The 14,181-nt window shown below is 39.0% G+C and overlaps 1 protein-coding gene across 6 annotated transcripts in view; it reads right to left on the bottom strand.

The window, feature by feature from the left end:
* The window catches only part of plxnb2b (plexin b2b), a 109,584-nt gene that overhangs the window by 42,215 nt on the left and 53,188 nt on the right, over positions 1 to 14,181 (bottom strand). Inside the window, exon 4 of one of the 6 annotated variants that reach the window (XM_057329394.1) lies at positions 6,491 to 6,583. The exons of 4 other annotated variants lie outside the window; for them this stretch is intronic. Coding sequence is in view for 1 of the 2 variants with exons in the window: in XM_057329390.1 (XP_057185373.1) it covers positions 886 to 892 (7 nt within the window). In the remaining variant the exon portion in view is untranslated. Of the gene's footprint in view, positions 1 to 885; positions 908 to 6,490; positions 6,584 to 14,181 lie in introns of those variants that run through there. One more of the 6 variants, XM_057329390.1, reaches the window with a different exon arrangement.

Genomic DNA, 14,181 nt, shown 5'->3' with positions numbered 1-14,181 from the left:
GTCAAAACAAAACGATGAACTTGGATGAATTTGACAGCATTACTAAATCTGTAATCCTTTGATCATATACCGCGATAATACAGTTATCGTGACATCTTTTGGCCATAATCATCGTCTAGTGAAAATCTGATATTGTGACAGCCCTAAAAACATTTTACCTGAGATAGCGGACAATCTTTCAGTCTCTTTTGGGAGAGAGCAATCCCATAATGCACTGCAACACACTCAGTAAAAAATGTTAGGGATGTCACAACAAACCGGTTTGGTCAATTACCCTGATCACGATTATTGATATTGTCCTAACACTATATATATAATAGGCTACCGTAAATAATCCAGTATCAAAATCTGGCTCACACGTTAACATAGTAGTAAAAAAGGAGAAAACGCGAAATGAATGAAACTAATGATGAAATTGTTAGCATTATTGATTTTCCAATTATTTCAATGGATCGTTAATATCGTTATCACAAATTCGTTAGGCCACCATAACCGTGTAGTAAAATAAGCCACAGTTTTCCGTCCTTACACACCAACAATAATAAAATCAGATAAATGTTCTTTGAAGGTGATGAAAACACTAATTGCTTCAGCGAAACACACTTGTTACTTCAGCCGGTCACGCAACACCATTTTAATTATTTACACCAAAGCCTAATTAGTTGAATCCGGGCAACCAGAGGCGAACACAAGACCCATTAAAGAGAAATCAAAGCTTGAGAACCTCGCTACACGTCGGGCTCGCTGTTATACGCGTGCAGACAGACGTCACTGTGGCTGGAATGCTGTCGGATGTAATCACAAGAGTTTCAGTCCGAATCTCTAATAAAATATACAATGTAATTAAGCGTGGAGTAGAACTGCTGATGTAGGACGAGTTATAACCTTTCATATCCTGATGAATATGGAATCGGGGCCCGAAGGCGACCAGCGGCGCACTTGCAGAAGAGCCTTTGCAAATATCAGCTGTGACCGATGTACGTCACCCCTGGTCTGATGCTCATATGCGGCTCTATGAAAAAATGAGGAAAATGTAATAAGGACGACTGATTAAGTGTGTGCGCGCTACAGCGTTGCCTATGGATACAACCTCTATGAGATATGACACGCTTTTACCTGATATATTGAAGGAGGTCTACAATACCTGGAAAGTCGTCCAATAACGTTCTCATTCATCTCAATGGTAATTCCCGAAAGCGGCGTACAGTCCAATGCTGGACACAATTTGACGTCGCAAATGTCTTTTGACTAAGCACCATGTGAAAATGGCATCGTGGTGGCACCGCCAGAACACACACGATTCTTAAACACTATGTATTAAAAAGAGAAACATTTAAGTCCATTTCATGCACTGATCATACGAATCTACTATAGTGTACAAAAAATCTGTGATATTTTGAGACAAACCGAGCATCATAAATATTGCTATGAATTTACTGTCATGAATCAGAAAGCAGGTCTCTGAAAAAGCGTATGTTTAGTCTATATTAAACGTAATGTATAAAAGTCGACAATGTGCACAAAGATATAAGGTGCATTTGAGTTTTATTTTAGTCACAAACACATACAGTAAAGCGAGCGCAGTGTCCTGACTAAACAAACCTTAACTGGTTGCACGTCCTACTGCAAACTTTCCAATTACAGGAATGAAAAATGGCCGGCGCTGATCGTGCCGTGATCGATCGTACTGTAACCTATAAATCTTCTGACCTACATACAGAAGTAGAACGAGGTTAAAGATTCAGTCCACGACCAAACTCTAGTCCAAGATTTTAGCGTTTAATTTGAAACGCACAAAAAAACAGACAATTAGATATAGTACTAGCACTATACCGTATTTTTATAATACCAACCTAGACCAATGCTTAAAGCAGATTAAAGATGTATTTTTATAAGCATCATGTCAAAGACAGATCGTTTATTATATTCGAGGATGTGAATGTAATCCATAAAATAATTATGTTAATTGTATTAGGGATAGGTCACCTGAAAAGGAAAATTCTTTCATTATTCACTCACTCTTACGTCATTCCAAACCTGCATGACTTTCTTCTGCAGAACACAAAAGAAGATATTTTGAAGAAGGTTGGTAACCAAACAACGCCGAAGCCCATTGACTTTCATTGTATGAACACAAAACCACGGAGACATTTCTCAAAATATCTTCTTTAATGTTCCACGGAAGAAAGAGTCTCATAAATAAATGACGACAGAATTGTATTTTTGAGCGAACGATCACTTTAATAGTTCTCCGACATTTTAACTTTACCCGCTAGGAACACAGTACAAGAAATGCAAAGAATGTTATACCTACACTATTAGAATAGCATCCTGGACCATGCAAGTATGCAAATTATTTTTTATCGAAATTGACTTTCATACCACATGAATGAAACTCTTACGTCAAACCTACTCGGCTGGCAACAGAATCTCTTAAGCGCAGGAACCCTTAGTGAATAGAAACCAGAACAGCTAACAGATTTGAGAGGCGGCACACGCAGCGGCGCGTTCAGTTGACGCAAATGCTGCTCGTCTCCAGAGCCAAAAAATTGAGAAAAACAAAAAATGCGGGGCGAAACAATTGATGCGTTATTTATTTATAGTTAATTCAACCGGACCAAAAGAAACCTTGAAAAAGCACCACGGCAAACCAGATAAGCAATGTCCTTTGCGATCTCAACGCAGGCTTTTCTCATTAAGATAGCGCTACGGTTACATTCTCTCAAGAATAAAAGTTCTCAAAACACCTGTTTTCGCATTTCCTAGCGCGAGACAAACACGTTAGCGCGATTCCTTTCAGATTTGCCGGGAGACCCAAATGTTTAATAGATGCAAGTACAAATACAGAATAACATTCTCCTGCTGTGTTTGCCGGCTGGGGCAGAGCGACGGAGATAAAATGTGTGTTTATACCATTTCTGAATGTCATTATAACGCCTGGGATACAATGGCAAGGGATTTTACCAAAAGTTGAGGAACTTCTCTGCAAAACATTTCCTGAAACTGTAAGCTCCACGCTTGTGGAAAGCACGTCGTCGGGGACGAACGTCTCCTGAGGAACAAGCAGTCGCGCTGTCATTCAAAGTCACGCGTGTGGAACCGGGCGACGGGGCTGGGTTTATAGCTGTTTAATGCTGTTTTTTAGCATAACGAAAATCAGGAATCCCTATAAAGACTCCGGGCTCCCACAGGAACGTGCCAGTTTTTACGGTTTACTTTTTTTTAGAAGCTCTCAGAAGTTCTTACCAAGGTAAATGGCAATTCACCCCATTGAGTGCGTTTACATGTGTGCGTAAAACGGATTTAAACATGCACACATGTAAACACGTAAAACGGTTTTCTTTTATCGGGGAAAGCTCATATACGGAGTAAACACAACCCGTTCGGCAGAGGTAGTTTTTTGCCCATTACTCCGATTTCGCGCTGCATGTAAACGCCTTTACCGGTTTTCTCTCAGTTTTGTTAATGTGCGCATGTCTGACAGCGCTATAGTAAAAGTCCCAAACGGAAGTAACAGTAAAATAACGCATAAAAGTCCGCTCTCGAATCTTGCAGTTGATGTAGAAACGTCAAAATGAAGAACTATTGCGGACTGCGGACATGAGAAGAGATATAAAAAATACAGATTTCCAGCAGCACTTTTAATTACTAAACAGACTATCGACGGTGACGTCACTGCACGCGAGAAACCAGGCAAGTCTCAAACTTCCATGTAAACGCGGTTTTCTGCGTAGCCGGTTTATTACTGTGAATGTAAACACGTGAAAACAGGTTTCTTGCTGATTTTTGATAGATATCTGTTTATTTTGTGCTTGTAAACGCACTCAACGACTGTATCCTACAGCTATTAAATATCAATGCGTTAGAGCAAAACTTTAAAGATTTAAAACACAAGAGATTGATCATATTTCCTGTTTTCACATTGTCGAGGTAAAATAATCTGGATTCGGGTACATTTGATGAGAAATGTTTGAGTTCATGTTGAGATCTTCAATAATATTGACTTTTGATTGCAGGCGTGACAAATCTGAGCTCATTTTGAGACATTGTTGACGTCTCTTCTGAAACTCCCATTTTTTCTCACGAGAAACATGATGAGACTTTAAGCAAAAGTTTCCATTTGCGCTCCATTCAATCTCCTTGATGTCTGGGAGAAAAACCTGTATACCTCTGTGATTTTTATTCCCTTTACCTTCTCTCTAGTCATGTCAAAATAAAGGTATGATAAACCAGATTTGTAGTGCCAAAAAAACCCTGCAAGCATAACAGTATAATTTTGGAGAAGATCAACAATGTACAGTAGTGTAATAATTTGTCTTTATAAAGTTAAAAGGCGATACTGTAACTATGCAACATTCTGTTCGGGATGTTCTTTATGACCGGAGCTCTCCAGAAACACATTTACCTCCACCGCCAGCTCACGCCTGAGACTCCACAAGAAGAAAAGAATCCCTCATTCAACTCGGGAGGGACTTACAACATCATGAGAGGTTAGTACGGCACTTTAAATAAAATAAACAGTGATTACTGCAGAAATGGAAGTGCGTTCACCAGCGAAATGCTTCGCTCGGAGTGCGTCGAAGAAAGCAAGCAGCCAGCTTAGTGAAATTTTGTCTCAAAGATGCTTATGTAGCGTTCTGAGGGGGCTGACAGCGGCACATTTTAAATCCTCATCTCACAGACGGTGAAAAGGCTACATCTGGAAGAGGGGCGGCCCGTTACCCCACGTGAAACGACGGCAGATGAAGAGGGGATGGAGATTTACAGGCCGTAATCTGTAGAATACTGAGTAATACTCATTAAATCTGAGAGGAAATGTTTGTGAAATCTTTAGATTTACTTGAGGTGGAATCAACTGTAAAGCTGTTTACTCAAAGAAACGTGAAAATGAACGTGGAAAGCGTGCCATCTGTTGCTGCGATTCCCCGAAATGCTCAAAGTTGAAATCGTTCTCTGGTTTAGCTTATAATGTCTTTAATGTTGACGAATCACAAGCTCGGAGACAAACAGAGGTGCGAGCGCGTGAGCTTTCATCATCTTCATCTCTAAACCGCACAACAATGAGGTACGTCTGTGCCCAAAACCAAATTGTGTTCACCTCCGGGAATAACAAACGTTCTGCATATGGATCTAGGTCAAGTGTAAACGCATCTTAAAAACAACATCTACATAAAATATACAAACGAACAATTCAACAAACAACTCAAAAATAGAATCTAGACTTGCGAACAAATGTTTACTTCAATAATGTGACATTTAAAAGCCCAAAAGAATATTCAACGTGAACGAAAATCTGAAAATGTAAAGTCTGAATGCCAGTTTGCAGATTGTGAAGGGCTTTAGGTTGCACCAAAATATCACTTAAAAAACTACTTGTCTACTGGTTGACATTATTTCTAACCTACAACATTTGAAAAAGTGATCTTGCATATACATTTTTTTCAAATGAAATGCACCGTATAATCATGCAAAATGAAACGAGCAATAAAAAATGTGATTAAAGCATCACAGATAACGTGTCTATGTGACGTTGTCGAGTCTCTGCCCCGTTCGTTCTCATAATCAACATTAATGACGCTTTTATTTTTTAGTAACACGTTGATTCTGATCACCCACACCGGCTTTGTTTTAATCCATTATTACACATGGTTTTAGTAATCATGGTTTTATCGAGGTTAAGCATTAAGAGACAAACAGAAAGGATCCCGTCCAATCACGGGCTGCGGAGGAGTTGAGCTCATGCACATCCTGTCGTTCGGCCGCCCACTAATCTGCTGTCATGTGCGTTCCTCCTGCTAAATAAATCCACAGTTTTATAGAAAATGCAGATTGGAGAGAGAGAGAGCGAGAGAACACACAAAACCACAGAGTTATGAAATATCACAAATGAGATCTCTTTAATATTTGCCTGATGGACAATACAATGCGAAGAATAAAATATAAATGTTAGACTTGAGGAACGGAATCAAGCTATTTGAAGAGACCTGAATATCCCAACAATGTGGTTAAGGGATCTTATGTACAGGAATTTACCACCAAGATCACCTTAGCAACCACACAGCATCTTCCTAGCAACCACACTCAACTCGTAAGCATCATAGTACCATTCACATTTGCCTAGACATTTTTTTTATGTCGATTGTTTCATATGTGTCTATTTTAATTTCTTCTCAGCACTTCAAAATCAGAAAGTCTATTGTGTCTCCTAAGCTATAAAAGATTAACAATTTTCACATGGCACAGTAAATAACACACACACTTCTGTAGAAAGTTTACTTTTACACCTCTCAGACACACACACACTTTTCCTCACAACAGCATGAAAGGAACTCTGATAATCAGAGAGTGAGTGGCGCTCTTATGAGAAGCTCTTAACAGTCTGAAGATTTTCTGTTATTCATAACGTTTCCACAGACTCGCATCATTCCTGCTGAGAACATTATTATCATTTCACATCCATTAGCAGAAAATGTGGAGGTGACTCATTTACCTTCGTGTTTGAGGTGTCACTGCCGGCGAGATGCGATGTTCTCATTTGTTGTAGAGCTTCCAGAGGTCACGGGGTTGATTGAGTTTGTGCCGGCTGAAGTTATAAGAATTCATTATAAATCTCATCGCTTCAAGTGAGAGCGCACCAAACAATCCTCACGGCGGTACATTACATTTACATTGATGCATACGGCACAATTTTATCCAAGGTGACTTAAAGTGCATCGAAGGAATACATTGTTTTGGGAATCAAACCCATGACCTTTGGACTGATCTATGAACACAAGAACTACAAGAACAACTAACATTAATTGTACGGCATTTACATTTGTAGCAAAACAAAATGTGCGGTTTCATGTGTGCGCTATTTCACACCAAATACCGGTTTCACAATTCTGCCGGCGGTCCAAACCGGTGTGATTTTATTTCGTGTGATGTCAAGTATTAAATCAAACAGTTAAAAAGTGACCAAAACTCTGTTTGAGTCCCTAAACTCTCCATCTAGACTTTAAGTCCCCATAAAATGATTCAGTGCCTATCCGTTTCTCTCCCTTTGATAAAACTGCCATTTTTCCACCTGAGCGATTCGATCAGCGTCAAGCCTGGTGTAAGACGCTCTCATCTCCAACCCGACCGACACACAGGACCTAAGACACAAACAGCAACCGGTGCGAAAAATCGGCATGCTAACAGAAAACCTTCACACGGCTCCCTATTCAAATTCAGTTCGTTCCTCAATCACCCTGTCTAACATCTGAACCATGTGTTTCTCTTAGAAGCGTGTGTGTGTGCGTGCGTTCTGACAGCAAAGACGACAGCTCTACTTCAACGGGGAGTTGAACTCGTCCTTTCCAGGGAAGCGAGCGCAGTACAGGGAGGAAAGACACATCAATTTCCTGTCAGTGTTGCCTGCGGGTCTCTGCCGTGGAGGCGTTGGGAGAGATAGCGGAAGACAGGCGAGTTATAGGAGCCCCTCAAAGCCTGCAGCGTGCAAACAAGAGAAGAGAAGCTTTGGTGGAATGTTCTGAGGGCTCTATCAGGACTGACATCACTTCCTGTGTGTGCACGCAGCAGACGGAGGCCCTGATGCGAAACAAACGCCGCAACTGTGGCAACAAGTGTCCAACAAGATGGGCTTTTTTCCACTTAACTTTTTTTTTAAATAGCCAAGCACTAACAACGATATACTGCATGTGACATAAATATACAAGTTTAAGGCACTAAAGCTATAAGCTAAAAATAAACTAAAATCATAACTGAAATTGAAATAGTAAACATAAAGTATGATTATAACAATATTATATTTATTGTTATTTAAAAAATAAACCAAAAAAATTATAATAACATAAAAATAACATACAAAATTGCTAAAAATGAAAGTAAATTTAACATTAAACTTTAATAACTGAAAATATATGATAAAAAAAGTAATTATAAAAAACATATATAACTACAATAAAACTAAAACATATCTACAATAACAAAAATAAACAAAAAATGAATGTAATATATAGCATTATTTATTATTATTATTAATAATAAAAAGTTTCAACAGATATCACAATAATACTGTTACTATGATTTCTTTTAGGCTATTATAATGAAATTGTACATTACATTATAATATAAATTAAATATTATTATGTAATGTATAATAATATTCAAATTCTTTTAAATAAAAATAATACATTTTCAATTTAAATATAGTATTTTTATTTAAAATAATTTGAACAGATTTTGTAATAATAATAATGTTATTGTTAATTATTTCATTCTTATTTATTTAAACATTCCAAATATTACATACAGCATTAAAATAAAAAATCATTTTAAAGTTTGAATTGAAATATTTAAATTGAATTTTTGCATGAATTAACATAATAATGCAGTATTCTTTGAAGCTCTGGAGTACTGTATAAACACAATGGTTTATGAATAAGTTCAGTACTGTGTGCATTACATCTGATACCGTCACTGTACCCCTGTTACATACTTGTAGCAGGGCAATGTCAACATCCAATCCAGCATCTTTTCACAAAGAGGCTGTTCATCTGTCATCCCACTTGATACGCCGTCTCGCCTATAATGGCTTTTTCAACCTCTCGCTCTGGCTTCCGTCAAAGTTTGAATATGACAGAACCATCTCTCTAGCTGTCAATCAAATATACATCCATTTCCCCCCGACTCGACTTCCTCCATTTCATACCCCTGGAACCACTGTGCGAAATTGTTCTGCCAAAACAACTGTTTTTCCAGCCGGTCTGTCCCACCGCACTCGAGACGCGTGTCATATCTCTCAAGTTGATCTCAGATTGGGCCTCCTGTCAGGCTCCGTGGCATTTGCAACAGATTGCATCGATGTTCTTTGCACGTGCACTCGTGGTTTCCTAGTTAGTGGATGTACATGCCCACCGACAATATAGAATGACTTCACCGTCGTCAGATATGAAATCTCAAATCATATCTGACGGGAGAATAACAATATATCCTGCTGGGTCTTGTTTCCAGCTGGTTTCATTCAGTGTTGTGTTCAGTGTTCATTCAAATGACTGGAAGGCTGAAATTAATTAAACTCGATATAAGACTGTGTTCACTACCTCTTTTACTTCACTAATATGACATATTTTTTAGAGTGAAACGGGTTATTGAGTGAGGAGAAATTTAAACAAGATTGAATTAAAACATCCTTAAAACAAGATACATTTACAATTTGTATCATTACAATTCAAAATCATAATAATGTATTTCTAATATAATAAAAAAGAAAAATGAATAATACAATATAATATAACATAAAAATGTAAATGTAAACATATACAAACAAGTTTCTTGGAGTTGGTCAGATCAGTGTAAATAAGCCTTATATCTTATACTATATATTTAGTTTACAAAAAAATCTATTGTTTTAAGGATGTTTTGATATTTTTATTGATAGACAAAACGCAATTACGGATACAGAAACTTGTTTTTCTGCAGGGTTTTGACAATTTGCTGTATTGTGGGTGTACTGTCCCGCATGGAGGTTGAAGGTCGAATTCACCTTCAAGAGCATCTTAATTTATCAAAGTACACGAGCTGCATCCACCTGCACCCTGTGCCCTAAGGATGCTGGTCTGAAACCCACGTCTTACTTTTTTGCCTTCAGGTGGACACTATTGAACTATACAGCCAGCGACGATCTCTGCTTAAGATGGAGCTAGTGTAGATATTATAATAATGGTGCACAATAAGACCAGGAGCGACTTGAAAGCTTTCTCATCCATGAAACACCGGCAGTTAACAGCACAGATCAGGTAACCGTGGTAAAACACTGCAGTCTCAATAAAAGTTAATGTCACTCTAACAGTGTAACATTTTGGTCACAGAAAGCAGGTCTTTAATGAGCCATGACCTATAGACTTTATCAAACCCAAGAACAGAACCGGCTAACGGCGTACAAACCGGCAGGGAGGCTCGAGAAAACTGGAAATGTAATTAGACCTATAAGTGTGAATATCCCCAAGAAGTCCTTGTGTGTGTGTTGGAGCTTTTGTCTACATTGTTGTGTCCAGCCAATGGTTCCCATGAGAAAAATATTCTAACACGGTGTCTACACATGAGGCGGCACTGCGCGACGCAACAAGAGAAAATAGAACCCATTATACTTTTATAATTTGTCCACACCGGATGCGAGACGACTCGTCACAACAAACCATTACGAACAAGCCGGTTGTTGTGTCACGTCGTGCCAATTGCGTAATATACAAACAAAATAACGTGTCAAAATGCAATAAGAGTTTGTGTGAGGGTTGTGGGCTTATGTGTAGGGTAAGGACCTTGAAATATCATTAGCTCTGTAAGACAAATAAGTAAATGGAAAGTTTGTACTGTATGTGTGCGTTTTTATAGTTGTTAACACTGAAAGTTTCTGCTAAAGACAGCACACACACACACACATACACACACACGGACGTGCACTGGAACAGACAAAAATACCAAATAATCCACCATGTCACAAGAAATCTGGCAGCAACAACATGATGAAGATTTTCTCTTAATCCATTTGAATGAAAGAGTTTCTCTCGCGGTCCAGCCACTTCTGACCATCTAAAGGCAATACAGGGGGAGAGTGAGAGATAGAGAGAGAGCGAGAGAGAGATGTGAGAGAGAAACACTTTCACAAAATGTCAAAGGTCATGCCAGAGTTTGATAGGTGTTGAGAAACAGAGCGAATGCAGATGTTAGTGGGGAGAAGAGACACGCATCAGCTGCTGCTTCATTCATCTATCAGCTGCACAAACTACTGCCTTCATCTGCTACAATCAATGCACATCTACACTCTTGACTTCATAACATTCTCATGTTTCTGCCTGAAATATACTTTTGATATTGAGATTTTATTTCCATATTTCATTTGTTTACTTACATATACTCTATTTTATATTTCATTCTATATTTATGCCTTACTCAGCACCTTAGTTTATTTTTTTTTTAATCTCATGTTTGTACTTAATGTATGTCTTTTGTTATATGTTCAATGCTTTGGCAATATTGTAAGAACACGCAATCATGCCAATAAAGTACCTTGAAATTGAAAATTGAGAGCGAGAGAGAGAGCGAGAGAGAGCGCGAGAGAGAGCGAGAGAGAGCGCGAGAGAGAGAGAGAGAGAGAGAGCGCGAGAGAGAGAGAGAGAGAGAGAGAGAGAGAGAGAGAGAGAGAGAGAGAGAGAGAGAGAGAAAGAGAGAGATTTACATGCTTCTGTTTCAAATCTATTTTCATATATATTTCAATCGCTTATATTTCAATTTTTTATATTTATTTTCTTTACTTGATATTTTATCCTTTAATTACGTCTTTATTTTAATTCCACCACATTGCGTATTCTGTCTCTTGTTTTACGTATAATGTTTCGGCAATACTGTAAGCGCACACAATCATGCCAATTAAACTGAACTGAAAAACAAATTTTTCAGAGAAAGTAAAAGTGTGATAGAGAAAAACTGAAAGAGAATGTGCAAGTTTTGTCATGCCAATAAAGCACACTTACATAGAAATAAATCAAAATCAAAAGAGAGAGAGAGTGTAAGAGAGTGAGAGAGAAAGTGTGTGAGGGCAAAAATGAAGGAAGTGAAGGAGAGGGTGATTAGGAGAGAGAGTGAGAAAGTGAAAGAGCACAGATATGAAAGTAATGCGGATCATGTGGACTTGAAAAACATGAAAAACATCAACATGATTATCAGTAGTTCTGAAAATCAAGACGCAAAAATGTTTTTAACACTAATTAATAACGTAATTATGTAAATGACGTCTAATAATTTCTGACTGAATCATGTAATCAACCGCTCTGTTCACTTCTGTGTGCACTTCACTCTTCTGGTAGCTGAACGCTCTCCATGTTACAGTTCTCTAAAAACAGCAGAAACTTCTATGCAAAGTGACTTACGCCACATTCAAACACAGCCACATACATTTATCTCTTCCAAATGAATCAAAACACACATTTACATTGAAATCTCAAACATTTACACACTCTCCGGTGAGAGAAGCGTCGCTCTCCTCGGCATCTGTGCTGGATCCCACGGCTGTGAGCGACAGATGTTTCAGTGGGTGGGGAGGGGACGCTCGACTAGTGCTTAAACACAAATCTGAGACGCACCATCCCACAGCATCATCCAGCAGACGCCACCCGCATCTGCCCGTCAGGACGTCACGCGTCTCGACCCGCCCCCCCCAAAAAACACCATTGAACTTTATCTAACAGCTAACAAGCAGACAAACGCACTCCTGCACAGCTGCTCTTTTTAGTCTTATGGGTGATTCATTCACAGAGTTTTGTGTCAACGGGGAAATAAAATGATGGTCATATTATTCCAGAACAAAGAAATCGCAGATGAGATTTCTTTGATACCTCGATGATTTCCTTTGGACATCAATGAGACGGAGAGCAACTTTGTCTCATCAAACGTTGTCTCATTTGTTTCAGACATTTCTCCTCAGAAAGAACCAGAAATCTCAGAGTTTCAGAAGAGATCTTAACAATGTGTCAAACTGAGCTCAGATTTGTCAAGTCTGCAATCAAAATTCAATTTTATTGAAGATCTCAATATGAACTCAAACATTTCTCATCAAATGCACCCAAATCCACGATCTACAAGCACCTTCTGAGTAACAAAGTTTTCCTCTACATCTAAAGACCTTTCGCAGACCACCACATGGCAGGAGATGTCTCAATCTGGGAAAGCTCTGATCTGTTCATCGGATGCAACACATTTCTGGGAGATGATTTGCTGGAAAACAAAATCATGGTTACAAGTTCCAGACTGCTAAAACGAGCATCTCTGAGAAAGATCGCGTCACCCGCTTTGCCAAACTTCTCGAGGTCCGCGGCACTGATTCTCTGACAGATTTTTGAGACGCTTAAAGTAGAAGCAAGTAAACAAGATATCCTTGAGGACTGCACCTGCGTGTTTTCCTCTGCTCAGTTAACTAACCCACCCTGAAATGTCACGCAGAAGAAAACTCACCGAGGTTGGTTATATGTCAATTTTTCTGTCTAAGTGGTAGATGTTAAGTAGATGTTGATGGTGGAAAGTTCTCGTCGCTCACGACAACCACCACACGTCTGAAACCACTAAACCTACACAGGCCGCGCTAGTCTTCTGTCAAAACTGAGCACACGCTCACCAAACGAAACGAAATAAAAAACGGTACAAATGCCATATTCATGACAGATGTTATGGTTTCCGTGACAACGCTGAGGGGCCCTGTAGAAATGACAGGGATCTCACACGCACAGACAGATGTTGTGTGTAAATTTGAAGTGGGTTGTCAGGCAGAAGTCTGTACCAGATGGCCGGCAGACTCTAAACCCTTCACATCACAGAGCGGAGAAACGGCACAGAGTTCGCGAACCGCTTAGCGACGGTGCAAATCCTTGACATTTTTAAAGCGCTTTTGCCGAAGAAGAGAGAAATAAAGAGCGAGAGAGCATGAGAGAGAGAGAGAGAAAGAGCATGAGAGAGAGAGTTGCAGTTTTGAGACCGTCACCCCATAATTCTGTACAATACTTGCTGCCAACCGACACACGCCGCTTTTCAACCCAGATTTGGGGATAAAACCGGCATCCTCCACTGAAGCAGCTAAATTATTTTTAGTATTAGGAAGAGAAAGAAGAACAGAAAGAGAGAGAGTTGGGTAGCGGGCCGCAGCATTCGCTGTGGTTCCGGATTACCAGTTGCTTGTAAATCCCATCGGATTGGATTGAGAGAAAAGGAGAGGAAAAAAGAGAGGGAGAGATTTACTCTTTCCAGCCACAAATCCTCACGGTCCTTCAGTTTCTCACGTTTATGAAATTCTCATGTTTGTCGCCAGTGAGGTTTCAATTTGAAGCTTTTGAGGTTGAGAGGTCCAGACGATTCATAACTGTACTGTCACTCTACATTCACATATACAGCTACTTTATGAACTCTGTATAAATAAATGAATTAAATCATGAATAAATATTCTTGTGTAAATGATAAAAAACTAAATTATAAAACTAAAAGTAAAAAATTACCTATATCTACTGTATATCTGTCTGTCTGTCTATCATCTGTCTGTCTGTCTGTCTATCATCTGTCTGTCTGTCGATCATCTGTCTGTCTGTCTATCTATCTATCATCTGTCTGTCTGTCTGTCTGTCTATCATCTGTGTGTCTATCTATCTATCTATC

This window comes from Triplophysa rosa, linkage group LG3 (genome assembly GCF_024868665.1).
Source record: "Triplophysa rosa linkage group LG3, Trosa_1v2, whole genome shotgun sequence".
Classification (NCBI taxonomy): domain Eukaryota; kingdom Metazoa; phylum Chordata; class Actinopteri; order Cypriniformes; family Nemacheilidae; genus Triplophysa; species Triplophysa rosa.
Note: the sequence above shows the minus strand (reverse complement) of the source record. Positions and strands in the feature narration are given on the sequence as shown.